The following is a 22,195-nucleotide window of genomic DNA, read 5'->3' on the forward strand; positions in this document are numbered from 1 at the left end:
TCCGCGAGATATAGTCTATGATTTGCTATCCCTTTGTGAGAATCTGTGTCAGACGCACTACTTTGCATGTCGGCGTACTTTGTTATATTGGAGTCAATAAAAATAATGTTTGTATGGCGGAAAGGTTCACTCTATAAGCACCCCACGCGATGGAGTTAGGACACAGTGAATAGCTGGGTGCATTGAAATTGGCAGAAATCGGTGCGATTTGGTAAAATTGGTAAAATTGCTGTCGTTTATTAACATAGGCCACAATACAACATCAACACAGTAACAAATAAAGTTTTGTTTAACTTAGGTTAAAGTTTGATGTGACCACACAGTCGAGCTAAATGAGATTATCCGTCACCATGGGCTGATAAAAAGAGAGGCCTACAGGAAAACGTGGTTTTGTGGGCTTCTCAGTTTTCTGTTCGTACGTAGTGTGTGCCTGTCAGATTTCTGGGGGTGTGTCAGGTGTTCATGCGAGCGATGTTTTTTTGCCATTCTTTCCCGCCGCGTGTAACTAATTCGCTCTTGCCACGCTACTACGCTCTCTGCGCAACAAGCTATCATATAAGAAGAGCTCGCACTGGCTTTGGCCTCTAGTGCTCTACAAAGGATTATCTGATACAGTTTTCAAAGGAAGCAGGCACTTAAAGATTTTACTGTGCCTAACTTCAGTTAAGCCGACATCCTTTTAGATTTAGTTAAAGCTAAAAAAAGTAATCTTCATTTCAAGGAGATTGACGCATTTGGACTATATTTTGCAGAATGATATTGTATGAATAATAAAGGTCTTAATTTAGTGTTACTTGTACATGTGGTACAAATTCTACTTTGCATGAAAAAGCCGGGCAGAACTTTGTTCTAGTTCAAACTGAACTTAAAGTTCACAGGAAGTTTGCGATATCTTAAGAGCATCAGGAAGTTTTCTTGTTTACTTTTTGTGCCTAATTAAAGAGGGCTTTGAAATCTTATCATAAATGGGGCTTAGTTTATTTACTTTGATATAAAACTTGGGCAGGATCTGAAAACAACGCTATTTACTTCGCAATCCCATGTGCCGCGTCTTAAAATAACAAGGCAACTGCCGGCACTTAAGGAAAAAAAAACTTTCAGTCAAACTTATTAAGTAAACCTCGGAACTGAAAAAAAAATTTAAGTTAGAGTCTCAGTTTACAAGGTTGCCAAGGTTGATTTTTGGTTGCTTCGAATGGCACCCATGAACAAAAGCAGTTTCCTAGCCAATTTGCCATACGAAATTCACAAAAAGAACATTTTTTTCTATTTCAAGCGAAATAATAAAGCGTTACATAGACCTAAGCATTTATCAACTCGTGCAGTAATGCGGAAAATTTTGTACAATACGTTAGGTAATAATGCCACATGTATCAAAGACGCCGCACAACGTGAGATCAGTAGTCTTTTGGAGATAAATTGGTCAAATTGAAACTAATTACAATTTATTTGACGGGTCAATAATCACCCTTTTTCAATGCTAAACCCATTATGGGCGGAAGTGATTAGCACTAAAAAGGTAAACACAAGATAGTGAAGTAAGTTGCGGTAGGGATTTTCCCTAAAGACAGTGAGGGATATTCACAACGACTACTCAAGGGACTTGAAAATAACTCTGGTCTGCAAAGTTTGCTTTTTGACCTTCTTTTTCTTTCTTTTTTCAAACTTCGGCGAATCAGAGAATTGAGAAACAAATCGCTGAGATCAGGGCATTTGCAAATGTAAGACTTATAATATTTTAAGGTTTGAGGCCAAAAGTGAGCTACTGTAATTATTCATCATTGCAGTTTTTTATGAGAAGTGGATCCATTCTTCTAGCTCTAATCTAAAAATAAAATGTGATGACACTGGCGGATGCAGGGAATCATTTAAGATGAACAGTAAGCAATTAAAGAGTAGCCACTAAAATGACAGGTGATTCAACGCATTACAACGCAATTGTTTCAAATGATTGATCACTGCGGAACCTCTTTATTCAGGGAATACGATGTCATCTTACCCTGTGGGGTACTGTTTTCGTGTGGGCCTCTTCTTCTATCTTTACGTGATCTTACTAAGTGCATGATCGGTTTAAGATCTGTCTCATAGTGACTTAGCCCGCAGTTTTGGCTTGTCAGCAAGGTTGCTAAGTAACCAAGAGAAATCCTTGGGGCCCCAATGTTTCATAAGCCTGTTTTTTATATAATTTTCCAACCATCACGATAGCCTGTTTCATGACAATAAATCTGGAACAACCTCTTTTAATTTTCAGTTATCGTCTGCTTTGGCTGTCAACGAAGATTATTCTCAGTTTTTTGAGAGCCGTAGCTCTCTTGCGACACATTTCGGCGATCATCCGTACTCAAATTTGTAAAACATACCAGAGAATACATGTACGCATTGCAGACCCTAACCTTGCGCCTATTATACGCTGGTCAGCGCCCTACCTCATTTGCATAATGGCGGCAGCTTTCGTCCTGAAAACGAATTGCAGAAATTTCTCTCGTTTAAACCTCTTGATTTCAAGAAATTTGCACTGGTGTAACAAAGAAGTCAAGTGTAACAATACACTTGCCTTGAGGACCAGTTTCCTGGGACAATTTCAGAAAATGGCAGGCTTTTCTACCACGGGTAGTTCGTCCCTCGATTTGAGTGGAATTTTTCCTCCAATCGTGACACCTTTTGAAGACAACGAAGAAGTAAGCTACGGCAAGTTAACGGAGAATTTCAGCAAGTGGAACGATATTCCATTCAGAGGTAAGGGGGCGCTCATTCCTATGATCGAAGAGTTAAGAGTCTTTTATAACAAAATACAAAGCGTCAAGATAATTTAATTCTGTACATTTAACTTAAATTAAGTTTACTGGCTGGCTTCCCCTGGCGTTCCCCCAGGCCAACTACTGTAGGGGAATTGTAAAAAGAGTGAAGCAATATCAATGAGTTTCCCCGAGGTATAGGAATCTTTTAAGATAAATTCCCGTTAATCTTCAATAACAATTTTATGAATTCCCCTTCTCTTTATATCCTTTGAACTTTTAACAAAGGCCTTGAATTTTTCCTTACCCAGGGGAGCCACCAGGGGGCGGGGGGGGGGGGGGGGGGGTCCCAGGGGCATCTACAGTTCATTGTATTTCCCAACATATTGATCCCATAGTCAGTCTGGGGATCAACTCCAGGGAATATTTTAGGGATCATCACCATCCCCCCTCCCCTGTGCAAAAACTCTGGTGTCAAAGATAAGGTGATACCTCTTAGAGGGGTGATGAACTGTCTAGCAAAAGAAAAATCTATTCTTGAGCCAAAATGGACAACACTTCAGGTTCCAAGTCTTTATGGCATAAGAGTGACCAGGAGTATTGCTACTCCCCCTGCATGCGGGGGGGGGGGGCAGGGTGGTGTAGTGATTAGCGTGCTGGACTGTGGATCATAGAACGCTGGATTCAGGATCGAGCGATCCCAGTCATGTCCAGATATATCCAGAGATGAGGGCTGACTTACAAAATAATAAAATAAAATGGGAATTTTGTAGTGGCATTTCCACACAGTGGCTCTTCATCCACTGTTCCCTGATCGAATTGGAATTTAGATGTGTTGGTTTTTGTGAAGGGAGTTAAACTGGAGAACCAGGGAAAAACCTTCAAACAAAAACTCAAAACCAACAACTCACATGTAACACCAGTTCCAGGATTCAAACTTAGGCCTTATCAGTGGGACGTTCACAAGCTTTCTCACCACTGCGCCATCCATGCTCCCCCTAGTGATCGATCCCTGATAGGCCACTAGGCTCAAACACAGACTTAACTATTACCTAACAATAATAGTTATTAACACTGCCAAAAAATGCCCTTGATTATTGTTCCGCTACTTTTAAAACAAACCAAAATTTGCATGTAAGGCTACCTAGGTATTGATCATGAAGACTTGTACTTTAAACTCCTTAGTGAGCTCTAAGACCAAATCTAAACAAAGCTTGTGTAATGTCAGATGATATTGCAACACACATAGATGCCAAGTTTTTTGGTTGGTATGGAGTGAGAAATTGAATTGCCCCAAAGGGGCGATAGTGAGACCCAGGGGCCCGTACTGTAAGGGGGGTCAGGGGGTATACTCCCCCAGAAAATTTTTAAAAATGTAAGTCGCAGAGAAGCAATTTCCTTCATTCTGGGCAAGCGTTTGTTGTTTTTAAGCTCTTCCCTACTTGATTAGCGTTCATCTCTACCAAAGTACAGCTGAACTTTAGTATATCTCTTTATTTAAATTAATAAGACTTTTCCCTCAAGTTGTAGTATTTAAAAAAAGCGTGATATTTTGTCTGAATGGCGTGGTTGCGTGAGATTGGGCCAAAAAGAGTGAGTCTCACACCAAAAGCGTGAGACTTGGCCTCTATGAACACATCAGTGAGGTTTTTAGATGTGACTTTACCTTTCTTCTATATTTATTAAATGAAAGCATCCAGTATTCACTGTTGTTCATTGTAAGAGCAAGGTTAATCCTCCTGTTTAAAAAGCCATCTCTGGGGCATCACATTCCGTTAACTAAATTTAAAATTTGTCAAGGCATGATGTTAAAGTTACCCATATTTTGTACAAAGCATGAATTTGAGAATAAAATATTTAATTATTTTTCTACTTTGTACCAATATTCTCATCCTAGTATTGATTGGCAATATTTGCTACCAAACATGTATTGCAAAAACATGTCCCACACGAGGGGATTTTAAAGATTTTTTGTTTTATTTTTACAACTAGTATATCTAGGTGCTTTGTCAAAAATAAAGCTGACCTAGGAGAGAGGAGTTTTTATAGAGACTCAGTGGGTCTAACCTCACAATAATATTTTTCTAACCATTTAAAAGGCAGAAAAACAACAACTTAATTTATTATAAACCAAAAAGGAGCAATGATGATAAACCCTGCAAAAGATTGAGGAGGAATTTGAATGACAAACATGAAATATTTCAGCTTATTTTTCAAATGTGTCATCTTACAAGTATTGCAGTGGATTTAATTTAGAATGAACGTACCCAACAGTTGTAACATATATAACTAACCTTCCAGTTGTTGTGAGTGAGTTGTTTCAGAGCTGTTTCAGTTATTTATTTTTGACTAAGAAATACCTAATATTGTAGGTTTTTAGACTGTTATCCTTTCTACAATGTAGTGTCTACTCAAACAGTTAGACAACTTGTCTTTGTTTTCTATAAGCAATAGTCAACTAGGCTACGCTCGTGGATTATTCGCCCATAGAAATTCCTGGCTTGTAAGGAACACCATGTAAGAAAGTGCACACAATATCAATCTAAACAAAGCATGCCAGCTGTAAGACAGTAGTGCAACTTATTATTCACAAATTGTCATGACACCCAAATATGGTTACGAAGTCCTTGTCATTCGTACATAACAGATATCCTGCATTATTATTCAACAGATGCGCGCGCTGCCCAAAGGTCAATGTACGATACTGCCCGACACAGATATCCTGCGAATTCGTAGGTTGCAAGATTCGTCGAAATTGAGCGCGCATTCGCTTCAAAAGTCCGGACAATTGTGAAAACATCCCCCGGCGCGAGCCCGGCCCGGCCCGCGGCAGACAGGCGAACCGCGTGATCGCAGGATAATTGTTAAATATACATTGGTTACCAAGATTCACCCTAAGTCTTGCAAAGCACTTCATAGCTACAGTTATAGTTCACAATTTGTTGAATAATAAAACAATTATCCTGCTCATTCTTTCAGAATATCGTCTGATTTTAGCCAACTTGGCCTACGGCCTTGTAAGCTAAGTATCAGGCGATATCCACACAATTTCACAGGATATTGTTAATATTGGTGGGTTTTTTGGTGTTTTTTTTTTTTAGAGTAATACATTGGTATAAAGCATTACCGTACTTGTTGTTTCTTGTAAGAACCGCCAGTTTTAAAGTCATTTAGGGCATTATGTTTCATTAACAACATTTTTATTACTGATATTTGCCAATTTGTGATGTTAAAGTCAGCCATATTTTGAAAAAAGCATGAATAAAAGAATCATTACTTTGTACCAATATTCACTTCCTGGTATATTTGTGCGACAACATTTACCACCAAATATGTATTGCTGCAAAAACATGCCTCACACAAGGGGGATAAAAAGACAAGGGCAATTTTTTTTTTTAATTTGTTTAAGTACTTTGGCCAAAATGTGCCTCACACAAAGGGGATAAAAAGTCAAGGGCATTTTTTTTAACTTGTTTAAGTACTTTGGTCAAAAACATGTCTCACACAAAGGGGATAGAAAGTCAAGGTCAATTTTTTTAACTTGTTTAAGTACTTTTGTTCAAAAATAAAGCTGACTTAGGAGAGGAGTTTTTATAGAGACTCAGGGGGTCCATAATTATTCAGTCTTTTTTTGTGCTATAAAAAATTACCTTTAAGTAAAGAACAGCTCAAAATTAGTTTGCTAACTAAAGGTAGAAAAACAACAACAAAATTCATAAAAAAAACATAAATGAACAACGATGGTTAACACTGAAAGATTGAGAAGGATTATGAACAGGAAATATTTAAGCTTATTTTTTAAATGTGCTGTCTTAGAAGTATTGCAGTGAATTAACTTTAAAATGTTGTACCTGAAAGTTGTTACATAATAACCTTCCAGTTGTTGTGAGTGAGTTGTTTCAGAACTGTTTCATTTAACTTTAAGTGGGGACAATATATGAATGCAGGGAATTTTAGAGTTGATCATCTATTTTGAGCTAAGGACACTTTCACTAGTATATTAGGGCTCTATACTATAAGTAAAATATTTTCAAAATATTGTTGTCACATTTAAAAATAGGAATTAAAACAATGGAATGTTCATGCGCTGATTGTTGATTTTAAACAAGATGGCATAAAAATTGTTACTTATGCCTTCCAAGGACTTTCCAAAATTAAAGTTTATCCTAAATGTGTGTCCCCTTCATACACAGCCAGGGACACTAAGCAATTTGTTATTTGATAATATTGATATGTATGTTGGCAAGTGCTGAAAAAAAGGATCGTAATCCAAATGTTATTTTAACCATCAAAGCGGCCCCCCATGTTTAAAAATTAGCTAGGGTGGTCACAAGTGAGGCAGAGAGGCGTGTGATCCATCCAGTTACCAACCACCGCCAAGCCAGCCGGCTTGGGTAGCATGGGGAGCGGGAGTAGGGACGCCGCATGCCGCCCCCCCCCCCCCGCCCCGCATGCCTGCATGCCCGCGCCCGATTTTAAGACCATGCATAAAGACAGATTAATGGAAACCAATATTTCAAATGATTCTCCCGGGGGAGAGAGACTATGACACCCAGAGTCCCCCCAGACAACATGAGACTACAAGCAACAGACACAAGCAGAAAATACCGAAGCGAAAAATATGACCCCCCATAGTTTCGGATTTAGCAGTCTTTCCCACGCTACTTTGAGGGGTCGCCACTTTTGGGTAGGAGCCCCCGGGGGGTGGGGGGGGGCTATGGTTTTTGACTCCTCCGACCCTGAACAGGGTATATAATTTCAAGCTCCTCTGTCCTAAACAGGGCCTGAAGCTGTACTAGACAGGGTATGGCTGAAAGACTGTCGTCCATGTTTTTACATTTGTTTTCACTTTCGCATCAATAGAAAGCATTTTTATTTGGTGGGATCGGTGTTTTTGCATTTCAATGTGTCAAACATCGCGTACAGGAGGCAATCATAATATACCGGTAGTGTAAATGATTGTTGATGTTGTCCTTTGTCCTAAATAGGGTCTTAAAATAGGGGGTGTTGTCCTACACAGGGTAGGCATTTTAAGTTTTTATTGTCCTAAACAGGGTCAGGGATTCAAACCCCCAGTGACACCCCTATACCTAAACTTAGGTCAAGTACCCACCCCGGGGGTAGGAGAGAGACTGCTGCTATCGGACGGTTGCTTTTTTTTAGGATTTACTAACGACCACGACATTTTTCACTACTTTCAGGGTATTATTACTTTCGGAACTTCACAGCATGTTAAGCGAAGCATCACTTCACATATGTATTTAATAACTCTTCTTGTTATCACAAACAATGTTGATTGATTTTATGTAATGCACAGACAAACAGTCCATGTGATAAATATTGAAGAAGTGTTTGAAATAGATGAACATGTGCATTCTTACAATCAATGCTAAAAATATAGCAAAACAATATCGGGTGTCAATACCTAATAGGCAGATGCATTTAATGGCACATGTTTATATTTAACTAATTAACCTTTACAGGAAGCTAGTGGCATAAACAATATAAAACTATGGTGCTCTTCAATAACAACAACAAACTTCCATTTTTAACAATGACAACACAGGGAAACAATATGACACTTTTTACCCCCTTATGCATTTTTTGGTTAATATTGAAGAAACCAGTAAACTTTTTGTTACTGAATGAATGATTTTTAGAAAAAAAATGACAAAAATATGGTACATGCATGTTCATACAGGCATCTGTAACGAGACTCAATACCCCAAATTACCATTAACATATTTTTTCTCACTTTTTTCTTGTAATGGACTCTTAAGTTTTTTCTTTGGAACTGACTTAACAAATTCCCAAAACAATGTCCCAGAGATCTTGTACTGTGAAGGCGTGATAAGGGCTTCCAAGGTGTTTCTTTTTGGAACAAGGGAATACAGTCATTTATTTCAAGGGAACAGGGGATATAGTTGGATTAGTTTGAGGGGAACAAGGGGTATGTCCACTATTAAAGGGAACTTGATGCAAAAATTTTAGGGGAACTGTCGAACTTTCGTGTAGTTCCATAAATTATCCATGCCTCCCCCACGGAAGGGATTTTTCTTAAAGACCCTCCCCTCCCCTCTGGAAACTCCAAGCTTTATACATAATTTTTCCTTAAAGGTTTTGGCCTTTAAGACCCCCTCCTGCCCCCGAGAATTTCCAATCCCTTCTGTTGGGGGAGTGTGGACATTTTCTGGAACCACACATTATCGGTGATGAACATGTACACCTCCGAAATGCCCTCAGCCTTATGGACAAGAAAATAAATAATCATACATTGTATGGATTGTATTACAGGGTATGTTGTTCAAGGCTCCAATGGTGAATATGCATTTATGAGACCTGAAGAGAAGATTGAATTAGTACGAAAGGTGAGAGAGCTTGCGCCAAAAGACAAACTTGTTTTGGCAGGATCGGGTTGTGAAGGTAAGAAAACACACACAAGAAAGAACATAGTAAGAGCAGTTTTCAATTGAGTGTCGTTAAACCAAAACCAAAGTAATTACTCTGGCCAATCACAAAGGACACAGACAATCCAGTGAACCAATCAAAACTCGAAGCAAATACATGTAGCTGGCACGAAGCGCGGGAAAGCGTGCGCGAGCGAGTCACGATTGGTTTTGGTTTTAGTTCTGATTGGCTGAGAGAGTGGCGCGAGATATTTAAGCCAATCACTCAGCGTAGTGCAAAACCAAAGCAAACGCAATTTACTTGACACTCAAGGAAAACCGCCATATTCTAGGTAGGAAAAATCTTGGCTTGAGGTGTTGAATAGCCTACTACGCGGACGTTCTTTGGGCTCGCCACGTGTTTCTCCCCCAAAGAACGATGGTCTGCGTAGGAGGGTAGGTGTTGTGGTGATGTAAATTTGTCTGAATCCTTCCCAATGACAACCACCCTTGTTACCTTATGTTTTATTAAGACCTCAGTTCAGTTGTTCTTCTATCTCACGTTTAGTTTGGCTCAAAGGTTATTTTGGGCTCTGAAATAAACAAGCAAGTCAATGTATTGTGAAATAGCTTTCTTAAACATGTGTAGATCTGGAAGGCTTTTTCGTGAACGGTCTGCGCCATTGTGGAAAACCCATCCATCTAATCCATTAATAGCGGAGCCCACAGCGGCCCGAAGGCCGAGAGCGGAGCCCCAACCCAAGAAAATTCGCAGAAATAGGAAAACCATGAACTTGAGTTCTCATGGTCATCATGGCAGCGGAGGTGGGGCGCGTACGGCGTACGTACGGTGTGCGCACGAATAGATAAACACTCATCTATTTGTTAATGGGCATCCAAGTTATGGTCAATTGACAGCTGTCAACAAGGATCCGCGACCAGTATCACGTGATATCGCGGGCTCAGGTGTATACTCATCGAGGTAACTGTTTTTATAAAGTGATCGCTGACCGAAAAATGGCATTGGATGCGGGCCACAGCCACGTCAGTGAATCAGATTTTTTAAGGGAAAGTACCGGGGAGCTCCGTTTAGGCTGGCTAAATCTATTTAATAGGTGAACTGTTCTTTTATAGAATAAGAAATATTTATTATCTTTATTCTCTACTCATAGCCACAAGGGACACTATAGAGATGACAAATAAAATGGCTGAGGCAGGTGCTGACGCAGCACTTGTCATAACACCTTGTTACTACAAGAACGGTATGACATCAGAAGCTCTAGAGAAGCACTTTACTCAGGTACTGTACATCAATTAAAATGATCACTTTCAATTCTTTCGTGGCTGGTCTGACACGCATGTTTCGTCTCCGCCAAGAGACTCATCAGAGACCTTTCGGTGAAGCTAACTTGTCTAACATCGCGTTCGAAGTCCCGCTAGCGTCGAAATGATGGTGCAATCTGGCCTTACATCGCGTAAGCATTCCCAATTGCGTAACGTAAATTGTTAATGAATACTTTCGTGGCTGGTCTGACACGCATGTTTCGTCTCCGCCAAGAGACTCATCAGAGACCTTTCAGTGAAAGCTAACTCGTCGAACATCGCGTTCGAAGTCCCGCTTAAAAAGCGTCGAAATGATGGTGCAATCTGGCCTTACATCGCGTAAGCATTCCCAATTGCGTAACGTAAATTGTTAATGAATACTTTCGTGGCTGGTCTGACACGCATGTTGTTCTTCAATCTCAGGAAATTTCAATTCGAGTTTCTTATCCAATTCTGAGCAAAAATGTATGTATCACATATAACAAACATGACTGAAAAAACCTCAACCCCCACCATCCCTAAAAGTTTAGTGGTTCACTCCTTAATCATAGTGCTGCTGATGGGGTCATTAAAAACTTTATTTTCCGCCAGGTTGCTGACAGTTCTCCAATTCCTGTTATCCTGTACAGTGTGCCAGCAAATACTGGGATTGATATGCCTGCAGACTGCATTATTAAACTATCGTCTCATCCTAACATCATCGCGCTCAAGGACAGTGGTGGGGATGTATGTAAAACATCATTGTATTTCAATTTTTTGACTGGATTTGAAAGTGAAAAGGTCTGTATGAAACAAACCTGTCAGACCTGGGAGAAAAACGTGTATTGCTAATAAGCTTGTAAGCGACGAAAAGCGTGGACAAAGTTAATGCGAGTGAGTCTACGATTAATAAGCCGATAAGGCTCTTTTCTCTGATTGGTTGTTTGAACATTCCCTATCCCAAAAAAAAACCCTTAATGCGTTCAAAGTGCCTGCTAGTTTGAATTTACAAGTGAGTGGTCAATAAGGGAAATTGCTTTTCAACAATTTAAAGAGATGTTTGGAAATGTGTTTGTTTTATCAATTTGAGCCTATGTCTCGAAACCCTCTTAACCTATTGGATAGACAGCAACTTTGCAGGGCAAAAAATACTGTCATAAAAAATTCTTACAGATCTTGGGAATTAAGAACTCCGTAGGGAAAGATAAAATGCTTGAGATAGCGCCACCTCATCGCTCAGTGCATTGTGCATTTTCCCGTAATAATAATTTTGTTTTAAATTTTTTTTTTTTTTCAGATCACTAAGATTGGTTACGTAATCCACAAGACCACTGGAAACAATTTCCAAGTTTTAGCTGGATCAGCAAGTTTTCTTTTCGCTTCTTACTGCCTTGGTAAGTAAGTTGACATGTCTTCGGGAAAACTAAACACATCCGAAGTACGCCTAGCCTTCCACGCAGTGAAACACGATCGCCCCTAAGAACGACTGCGTGGGAGGCTAAAGTACGCCCGAAAGGTTTCCGAGTTTAACAACCAATCGAAATGTTAAACGAAAACTAGCGAGAAGACGGAAAGTTGTCACGTGATCCCTTTCTTAGCAACATCCTTTGCGAAACCTGAGGTTCAATTAAACTCCACCGGAAAAACTCGTCACAACTGTAAATTTTACTGGAAGTGTTACTGGAGACAGTATCTTAATTGTAATAAATTGCACTGTTTGTAGCTCTGCTTTCTAACGCAACTTTTTTGCGACTATTTTAAGGTGCCGTTGGTGGTGTGTGCGCTTTGGCAAACGTTTTGGGAAGAGAAGTTTGTAAACTTCATGAATTGCACAAACACGGCAAAATGGAAGAAGCTAAGCTTCTGCAACACAAGTTAATTCTACCAAACACAGTGGTAAGCACTTTTTTATGGTACATATATATACTAGTCTGCTCATATTTCTCCGTTGAATTCGTGACTCAACCGTTTTGTGAGTGTCACCTTCGTGTGTGTTAGTTAGTTCTCGTTCCTTGCTCGTTTTACGTTCGTCAACCTTCGTCTACCAATCGTTTTACTCTCAGAGCCGAATGGCCGAGGCAACTTGGGACTAATTCTTCATTCTGACTACAAGCTAAAACACTGTAGTCCCAAGTTCAATTTGAGAGAATCAAACTTATGTAGTCTTAGGTAGTTTGATTATTTATGTTCGTTTTTACGCAAACGGTTATAGTTTTTTTCTTATCCCACACGTAAATCTTTCGACGTTGTGTTTTATTTGTTTCTTATTTCTGTTCTGTTTATTTAGGTGACCAAGACATTTGGTGTTCCCGGATTGAAAAAATCCATGGAGTTTTTCGGTTACTATGGCGGTCCAACAAGATCACCACTTCAACCGCTGAAAGATCCGCAAATAGCTGAATTAAGAGAGATTTTCAAGCTGTTTGGAGGATATGAGGGTTAAATGAAATCATACTATCAACAAAACTTTTAACCTGGTCTATTTTGTCTAGAGATTAAGTTCGAAATGTTAAAAAAGTGTGGAGTTCCGAGGGGACTTCCTTGATTTGTAGACAGAATGGAGCAATAAGAGATATAGATTTTCTAGAAGAAGTACTCGCATACATAGGCTTGTTTACTCAGGGTCTCCTAATTTTCGTCAAAATGAGACTTAGTACTATTAAATGGTCGCAGACTACAATAACAGCTAGACCTTCTTCAGTGTGTGATATCGGACCTTGCGCCACATGGCGTATAGAGGCAATACACTCACACTCACACAGATAGCTTTTCAATAAAGCTTTAAAATGTCTTGGGACTGAGTGGTGTGTGATTTGAGGGAGGGGTGATTTGTATTGTTTTAATGCTAGCACACTTAAGGCCGATTTACACGGTACGATTTTATCGCATGCGATAATCTTACGACACGCCTACGACAGTCGTAAGCGAGTTGTAGGTTTGATTTACACGACACAATTCGTGTCGTAGGCCTGTCGTAGGCATGTCGCAAGCGACAAAATCGTACCGTGTAAATCGGCCTTTATAAGGGTCTTTTGTGTGTAATATGTTTAAGTTAACTTTTTCTTTGTCTACTTCTAAGAATGTAGCAAGCTTTAAACTTCGAAAAAAGGAACAAAACCTTATAACTAAGAGTGGTCTGATAATGGAGTAAAAATAATTTTATAGTTTTTAATATGAATTTAGATTAAATTAGATTGAATTACAATAAGTATGGTGTGAAGGTGTGTACCTGTTATTGTACGTTCATAATGTGCAAACTTATGCCTCCTACAAAATTGTAGTAAAATTGATTCATGTAATATAAATCACGATATACAACGAAAATAAAGACATCAAAATACCGAATATCTTGTGTTTCCCTGTGACATAAAAAGTATAAAGAACTGAAACTCGCAACTGAGCCAGTTGACAGCAAACTGAGCAAACAGCTAGTAATTTACTTTTACTTACAGCTCCTTAGCCTGCCTAGGAAGCGTTCTTGTATTAAAAGTTCGAAGAAATATTTTTCACATTTTGGCCGTGCGAAAATTGAAGCGAGTGCAAAACAACTTTCGCACGCCCAAACACGATTCTTTTGATTTTATCAGAAATATCACGAACATTATGACTACGTCATGCTGTTTAGTAACCTCAAACGACAATAGTCGGTTAGAGAATTCTCGAAGATCTGAAATGGTATATAGTTTTCCGTCAGATAAAGTTATGCATTAGGATAATAAGCAGGCTAGAAGCGATTTAAGGGCGGAACTGGTCGCGAGCACCGCGATTTAGAAGCGATTTAAGGGCGGAACTGGTCGCGAGCAACTAAAACCATAGCTTTGTTAGCTGTAAATGTACTAACTAAACGACGTAAAACAATTGCTGCCGGCAAGGATTTCTGCGTTGAGAAAAAATCCTACTTCTGTGACTGATCCATCTCCATCCTCCGTAAATTCCCATCTGTAATCCATTTTCACAAACTTCACTTCCTAATATAAACGGGTTCATTGCATTTGTTGGGTGAAGGCAGGGTGCGGCACTACAGCAAACGTTGTTTGTTTTCAGTGCCTTTCCTGAGAGCCAGGTACATTTTGAACTTTCTGAAATCACGCTCAACTGTAGATGACAAGAGTATTAACCACCACAGCAGGTCTCAGCTGCTGACTTTTGGAATGTTAGCTTTTCATCAAAGTGTCTTTTTACTTTTACAAAGGGCTCGTAAACTTCAGCTGTACGGTTGAACGCGTAAAGTGTTTTGGTAAATAATATTCCAGTTGGTGTGCAACCTTAGTTAATAAGTGATTTATTATACGACTTGATGATTGAAAAAGTGCTGTGAACAATTCAAACGAAAAAGAAGAAGAAATTTTTTTTAACGAATTTTTTTATTCGATTGGACCAGGGGGGGGGGGGGGGAGAAACGAGGTCTGGGACCGAGTAGCGATGCTCTCACAACTTGCAACGCGATCAATTCACGATGTAGTCAGCGGTTTTTGTACGATGCAACAGGCAATCTGTTCCCGCGAAATGGAAGCTATGGCAATCACGACTACCATGCCGTGGAATAACTTACTATAAAGGGATTCAATTCTCTTAACTAAAAATCTAAAAGCAGTGTTTTCATCCGAAAATTTCGTCATCGTCGTGTAGTTTTAAGAACGCAGAATTTTGTGATACCGTGCTACTTTTCAGTGCTGAAATGCAAATGTTTGTACCACGATTTTCAACTGGCCCACATGGGGATTGTAAATGAGGTAAAACAAAGAACGACCAAGGCAACAAACAACCTCGAAACAATAGAGCAAGAACAATAGCTCCGACCGGCGCGGGAATATTCAATCGCCACGTTTTCATTACCATTTCTGTGATGGTTTTATTTCATAACAAACATCACATATTTACACCAAGAACCCTTCCGGAGAAATTTTCGCTGCTTTAAAGACAAAACTTAGAAAGCCTTATTTTTCATTACTATAAAAAAAGAATAATCGAACTCTCTCACTGGTCCCATGTTGTTATTGTTTTGGCAAGTTCACAAAGAAAGGAGCTGCTCATGCGCCGTAAAGAGATCCGCTGACTACCGCCCCGATGATTGCTTTGCAAGTTGTGAGAGCATCGCTCAGAATTCATATAAGAGAATGTATGGGAAGTTGCTTCCCCCCCCCCCCCCCTGGATTGGACAAAGCGGCCAGGTTTGAAAATGGTTATGGCAAATGAAGTCCTAACTGGTCACAAATCATTCGTTCCTCACAAAAAAGTGGTCTGAATTAATTATAGAAAAAAGAGACTTTTACCATACTTAAGTGCTCTCTAATTTTTTATATCGTTAAGTCACAACTATGTAAGAATTAACTTTACCTAATCCACTACAAAACTCCAATCTGATTGGCTGATTTTAGCTATATTGGTCCTCTGAGCTGTGTAAGTAGTGTAATAGGCGAAAGTTATTAATTCCCCTGCATATCATCAGCCTAAGCCTTTGGCCCAATAGTCCGGCGGCATAGCTCAAAATTTCGGCTGAATTGTGCACTTCTTGTTACCAGCCTGAAATTTGGCACACAGCGAGAGACTATCGAAGTAAACAGTTTAAGCTATAGAACCACCTCTACAGAGACGCTGTTTCCATGGAAACTGCATTTAAATGAGCTACATGTGAAAAGCGATTTTCTGCATGTTTAACGGGTGATTTAAATGTGTTTGCGTGTAACGATGGCCAGAAGCGGCTCTGCCGAGATGTACAACGGAATAAAATACCATCGCCATGGTAACCGCATCTTAATTTATGCAAGTTATGCATTGTTTGCAATTTCAGATCAGGAAATTAAACAACAAAATTACTCATCATTCACACTTTAATTCCTTTCTTCTGTTAGTTTATCTGTCCATAATTATAATCCATTTTCCAGCTTATTTTCACTAAATTATAATAAGTAAGCTTCTTATTTTTTGTCCGTCTGTGTGTTTCTGTATTTTGTTATCTTATTCCTAAGTACCCGACCCATTTTAGAAATTATTGTATTTATAATTAACACTAAGGATGACTGCCCAATCTCATTTGCCAACTTAATTTATTTTTATTCTTCTTGTATTAAAATTTTAATTTAATTTAGGGTACAAATGAAGTGTTAACGTTTTGTTGTTGTGTTGTGTGTTGTGTTGAATACTTCTCTTTAGAGGTACAATGTTGAAACTTGCCATGTGTTAATATGACAACCTAGATAACTGCTGAGTTGATATAGCTTATCACCGCTAGCAGCTCTAGTGACATACACATAGCTATAGATATCGTGTTTTTCTAGATCAAAATGCTGTCTGGAAACTATTTTCTTAAACCTCTACTAACTATGCTTAAACATTTTCCATGACACGCACAGAGACACAGTGAAGTGCAAGGCAATTATTATAACATTGCAGCGTCAGGCAGTGTGCACCGTACCGTATCGGTCACCATGTTTCCTCGCTGAACGTCCAGGTGCGATACCTTGGTTCCTCTATTAGATAACGATGTTGATTATCGAGGTTGCCTTTGCGATTCTGCCAACCAATATTGCCTTTGGAAAACAATGGACAATCTGTTCGGGACGGGACTTGTATTTCCGCTGTTCCTTTCCTAGATCAAATTGACTGGTCTCCTCAAAAGATTGCCCAGCCCCCTCTATTACATTGTTGATCCTTGAACCTTGTTTTACTTGCATTGAAAGTACTTGTGATGGGGCAGCATGTGGGTGGTTGTCTTCATCACTATTTTCGAACTGTCTGAGGACCAATCTCGCTAGTTCAGGTCCAGATACCATCCACCTTAGCAACACACTTGTATTCTCTGTCAGGCCTATCGCCCCGCCGTCCCCTTTGATGAGTTTAAATTGTATAGGGATCGTGGTTTCTTTCTTACTTCTCCACGTGGAAATGGAATCAGCTTCTTCTCCCATTTGAGCAGATTTCACCTATTTCCTGCATTTATGTTTCTGAAGAATAAACAAACTTGCTGCAGTTTCCTTATGAGTGTACCTAGTACGCGTAATATATGCACAGTTGAGATGCGATTCCGCTTTTTTCCTGCTGTAGTAATCTTAGCTTGTGTCCTGAAAGCCTTTAGTGCCGCCTGCTCGATGTGAAGACCACCAAGCATGACTCGAATGTTTTTGCTAAAGCAAGAGCGACTGATCGCAAGCAATAACCACAGTTTGTCCCGGACTTACGTACTCTACGGCTTTGCCAATAGCAGTTATAGTGTGACTTATCATCGCCTCGGAATGAGCGCAATCTAAAAAAGGCAGTAGAGAGCTTATACACGTTTAACACTTGGGGGCGGGGATACTAGCTCTATGGTGCTTGCACGAAATATTCGTTTCCCCCAAGTGGCTTGCCCCCCCCCCCCCCCCCCTAAAAGAAACAGATTTTCTGTCCTACAGTCGTACTAGCAATATCACATCTCGTGCGCTTTTCAGTATCATCTGGTATCTGCGATGCATTTCCTTCACTTTCCTTTCATTCGATTCCAACAGGAGCCCATTAGTAATGGGCTCCTGATTCCTACTGAAGCGTTTTCAATTCGGTAGTATTTTACTACCTTATTGATACTTATGTTGGTAGGACTTAATTTTCGCAATTTTCGAAAATCGCGAAATTAAAGATCCCGCGACCCGCGAAAAATTTATTTTTAAAGATTTTTATTGTGTTTTTATGTTTTAACGTACTTTTTTTTGGCCAAAGTGCGAATAATAAGTCCGGCGAATCGAAATATGCCCTTTCCATTTTCGCGAAATTTAGTTCCCGAAATATGGTACGTGGTATGACCTAGCCCATGAGGCCTCAAACGCGTCTCAGCAATTCTCTATTCTACATCTGGCTCTGCTAAGTCTATGTGAAGTTCTTAAGTCTCATAAAAACTCTGCAAATCCTTTTCAAGGGTGAAATATCCAGCACCACGGTTGCTCCGTTTCGAGTTTGCTGGGCATTCACTGTTCTTGCTCGTATGTTCTTGGCAAAATACGCATTTGCTCTCACATTTTGGCCTGATGATTTCTTCATATTTTTTTTTTACTAGAAGATATAGCTGACCTAAAAAGTCTAAAAAACGGCCCAGTAATGCCAGCTGGTCACTGAAAATCCGGTCAACATTTTTCCCTTTGGCCTGTGCTAAAATGCCATTGCGAAAATATTATTGCCAAAAAACGGGCAAGGAAAGACAATCAGCAGCAAGTAACAAATTTGCATTCAATGTTTGCACGCATAATTATCCACTTTTTTGTATTTGTTTGTTTGAATGGCTCATTTATACAACAATTTTTTTATTTTTTTAGAAGTAAATGTTTAAATTAATACAAAAGTTTAACTTTTTTGCGCAAGTGATTGAGTCATTCCTGAGTTACTAAAAGATGACGTACGTCTTCGCGGGGGGTCTCAGCGAGGAAAAACTTGATTTACGGGCAATACGGTGAGAACTGAGAGTGGTTCTATAGCAGAAGTTAATCGCCGTACACATCTCTATTGATCTGCAAAATACGAGATTAGTAACAAAAATAACACAATTTTTCAGCTATGCCGCCGGACTACAAGCTGGTAGCACAAAACTGCAATTTATCTATGTTTGATATTTCTGCTCATTTGGCATATAGTTGTTACACGGCAGATTTTTGAGCTTAGCGTCGATCCCTTTAAGTTGCCTTTTTTTCTATATTTGTTTGACTTCGACTGACTTGACTTGTCAAATTCAGGAAAAACGTATTAAAAATCGTATCAAATCATCACTGTGTCATCACTGGCCAGACAAAGGGTCTTCTGGAATCCGTATGCAAACAACAATCTGTAATAAATTAAACTTCTTTAGCTACTTAACACTACTAAAGTTTCGTTAAGAATCACTGAGCCAGCTAGTACCTCTGATTTCTGTAAATCTTTATTTAGTGCATCATTGAATTTTTGTTCGACCGATATATATTATCACGTAAATTAGCTATGAACAATTATCACCTCAAATAGCAGTCAGTGCAGTTTTATTACCAAGGCAATTGTTTACTTACGTTATTTGCAATCTCTTTCTACAGTCTGACAAATGGCAAATTGCAAGGACCCTTTTCTCACCTCATCCCACCTCATAAAAAACCATTTTAATCACATCTGGACTCCAGTGACGCTTTTAATATGTCAGTATACCTTACGTGTAAATTACCCTCAATTAACGATCAAAGAGCAAGCGAACATTGGACATTAATTCAAGTAATAACTATGCATTGTTGTCATTGTTGCAATGTCAACTTATTTTTTATTCGATTTCCCCCGTCATTTCTGCAAATATAATGTAATTATTCATCTTTTTTAGGTTTTACTCTCGTAGCCTTTGGCGAGGGTTTCTTAGCCGAATGGCCACTCTTGGGCCGCTGCTGAAAATCACTCTCTCCGGATGTAACGCTTGTGGGTTTTACAACGGGCATCGACTCCATCGATTTGGCTTTTCTAATTGGATAGGCATTAGGAACATCCAGTCTTGAACTTCTTAGTGGTGTTAGGCATTGTTGCTTCAGGGCACTCTGAATGTTCTCTATCGGTGATTTCGAGTCATCGTAATGCCCCGTATAACCGCGTCGCACCTTTTTTAACTCATCCAAAATTTCATTTCGCTGTTGTCGTATTTGGAATCGTTCCCTTTTCTCCTTCTTGGACAGCCCTGTGAACTCTTTGTGATGCCTCCAATCTTCCACTTTAGCGTTTCCTTTCAAAGCTCTCTTATCAAGATCTGCAGCCAATAGCGTGTGTTGGCGTTCAATCTCTTCTTGCGTTTTGCTATCCCGAGATCGGACCCTTTGCCGCGCGGAATCGTGAGCCATGACGCCAAACATGTGAATAAAGCTTGTACGAATAAATTACACTTTCTTTTGTCTCTTCAGACGGCAGCACGGAGATTAAGATTCTGTCAAGAGATGGCAGACAGGGACAGTGTTTTGAATTCTTGACGCAGATTACATGAATTCTTGTCTGATCCACAGAAGTGCAGTTAGCTCCAACTGTTTCGTGTGAAAGTGCTTGTAAGCTTTTCCGTAATCTAGTTCAAGCTGGTTATGAAATAGTTTTATTGTTACGTTTTATGTCCAAGTGCTTTGTCATTAAAATGACGACATTGAGTGACGTGATGGATTTGTACAGTACCTTTGTTAGCTAGTCGCTACGGAAACCATCCACAACGTAAGCTCTTGGAATAAATGGAAAACGGTCAGAGACGAAAATCACAAGATGTGTAACAAATTGCCCAGCGCTCACGAACGTCCAAGTTCCTTTGAGAACTCATCAGAGCGCTTATGCTTATGAGAGAAGTATGCATTTCAGGGCTTTGATATTGAAATTAACAAATGCCTCCTTAAGACATTACAGTTTGACAACCAGTAATCCTGTTATTGTTCGATGCAAAAAAGCTGGTCACGAGAGTAAGTGGCTAATTGACGGCGTTTGGCACGGCAGCCAGGGTTCAGGCAAACACCACTTTTCAGTTTTAATTTTCGCACCCGGAAATTTGAATCATTTCGAACCGATGTTGTTATGAAACGCTGGCAGAAGCGTTTACTCCCTTATATGGATATTGACGAAACAACTTCGTATCCTTCTCGGCAACCTTCGGAAGACTTCGGGAATGTTGAGAAAATGATGGGAAACGATCAAATGACGTTTAGAAATTTTTTGGTCTATTGTAGTCGAAAATTTTCCAAACTGAAAAATCCGGGCTTAGCATAATAAGGGTTAAGCTAAAATACCTAAAATCCTAAAACATACGAAATTTGGCTCGATTCAGGTTGCTTTAGGGACTGGTCAATAAGTATCAGGGGGGGTGGGCCGGAGCAATTGGAAAAGTGGTGGCTCAAAAATTTGTGACCCACCCCTTCCGTCTGGCTCAAAACCGACTAACCCACCCCTGACAGGGGGTTGAAAATTACATGACCCACCCCCTTTGCTAAAAAAAAATCAAGGGACCTATCATTTCTTTATCATCTGTTAGGGGTTGGAGATTTTTTATTTGACTTCAGCTTTTTAAGTGAAATTCCCTACATAGACCTTTTCCCTGATGAACACTGCTGTTCCATGTACGTCTTCAGTTTTTCCATTTCTTGCCACACCAAAGAAGGATGAATTTATCACTTCTCATACTAGCCTTTTGTAAGTTTTCCACATATTTGTGTGTAAAGTCCATGGGGAAATTTAGACACAAACATATGCAAAAAAACTGAATCAGTATATGATATTAATTCATAATCAATTATATATTGAAGAGTTCATATTTTTATACAGAAATTAATAACATAAATAAAATACAACCACTGTCCATCATTCATATTTGCAAATTGTTTGAGAAATATATCTTATTAACCACGCGCGAGGGCCGTACTGGGCGAATATTAGCCCGAGGTCTTGACAGTACGGTCCCGAGCAAGCTTGGTTAATAAGAGATTTATTACACGACTAGAAACTTTATGTAGTGGGAATTGCTACCCGGTAGATGTCGTGGAAAACAATGTGCGGCAGAACTTTTACGCTCGCTATTTATTTCTGTGTTTAAGGTCATTTCATTTTCAAAGCAATAAAAACTCCGAAAAAATCTTGCAAAAAAATCTAGCAAAAATCTTGCGCTTAATCGCGAGGGAATTAGCGCGGGATCATCCGGGACAAAACCCGGTCCGATACTTGGAAAATATCGGCCCTCGCGGGACCGGAAATTAAGTAATCTGCTTTACTGATTTAGTTATTAGCCCTCGGACCACCTTAGTTGTGTAATAAAAGAGTTTACTGGTATTTAAAGGCCTAAAG

The 22,195-nt window shown here is 39.5% G+C and overlaps 2 protein-coding genes across 2 annotated transcripts; one reads left to right on the plus strand and one right to left on the minus strand.

Annotated features, from left to right (window-relative positions):
• Positions 1–2,431: 2,431 nt before the first annotated feature.
• LOC144643215 (4-hydroxy-2-oxoglutarate aldolase, mitochondrial-like) lies at positions 2,432–13,274 on the plus strand. Its single transcript, XM_078502402.1, has 7 exons — positions 2,432–2,736; positions 9,030–9,158; positions 10,294–10,421; positions 11,036–11,170; positions 11,721–11,817; positions 12,186–12,319; positions 12,711–13,274. Exons 1-7 carry the CDS (start codon positions 2,439–2,441, stop codon positions 12,864–12,866), a joined length of 1,077 nt encoding a protein of 358 aa, XP_078358528.1. The 5' UTR covers positions 2,432–2,438; the 3' UTR covers positions 12,867–13,274.
• Positions 13,275–19,284: 6,010 nt separating this feature from the next.
• Positions 19,285–21,041, minus strand: LOC144641812 (uncharacterized). The gene has a single exon (XM_078500835.1). It carries the CDS (start codon positions 20,239–20,241, stop codon positions 19,708–19,710), a length of 534 nt encoding a protein of 177 aa, XP_078356961.1. The 5' UTR covers positions 20,242–21,041; the 3' UTR covers positions 19,285–19,707.
• Between the last annotated feature and the right edge of the window lie 1,154 nt (positions 21,042–22,195).

Source organism: Oculina patagonica, chromosome 2 (genome assembly GCF_052425735.1).
Source record: "Oculina patagonica isolate OP01 chromosome 2, crgOcupat, whole genome shotgun sequence".
NCBI classification, from domain to species: Eukaryota; Metazoa; Cnidaria; class Anthozoa; order Scleractinia; family Oculinidae; genus Oculina; species Oculina patagonica.

Bases quoted from the DNA above. Each gene is read 5' to 3' on its own strand.
- LOC144643215 (XM_078502402.1), top strand. From the start codon at position 2,439: ATGGCGGCAGCTTTCGTCCTGAAAACGAATTGCAGAAATTTCTCTCGT. The intron at 2,737-9,029 runs GTAAGGGGGCGC...ATTGTATTACAG, and splicing joins GAACGATATTCCATTCAGAG to GGTATGTTGTTCAAGGCTCC. The intron at 9,159-10,293 runs GTAAGAAAACAC...CTCTACTCATAG, and splicing joins GGCAGGATCGGGTTGTGAAG to CCACAAGGGACACTATAGAG.
- LOC144641812 (XM_078500835.1), bottom strand. From the start codon at position 20,241: ATGTTTGGCGTCATGGCTCACGATTCCGCGCGGCAAAGGGTCCGATCT.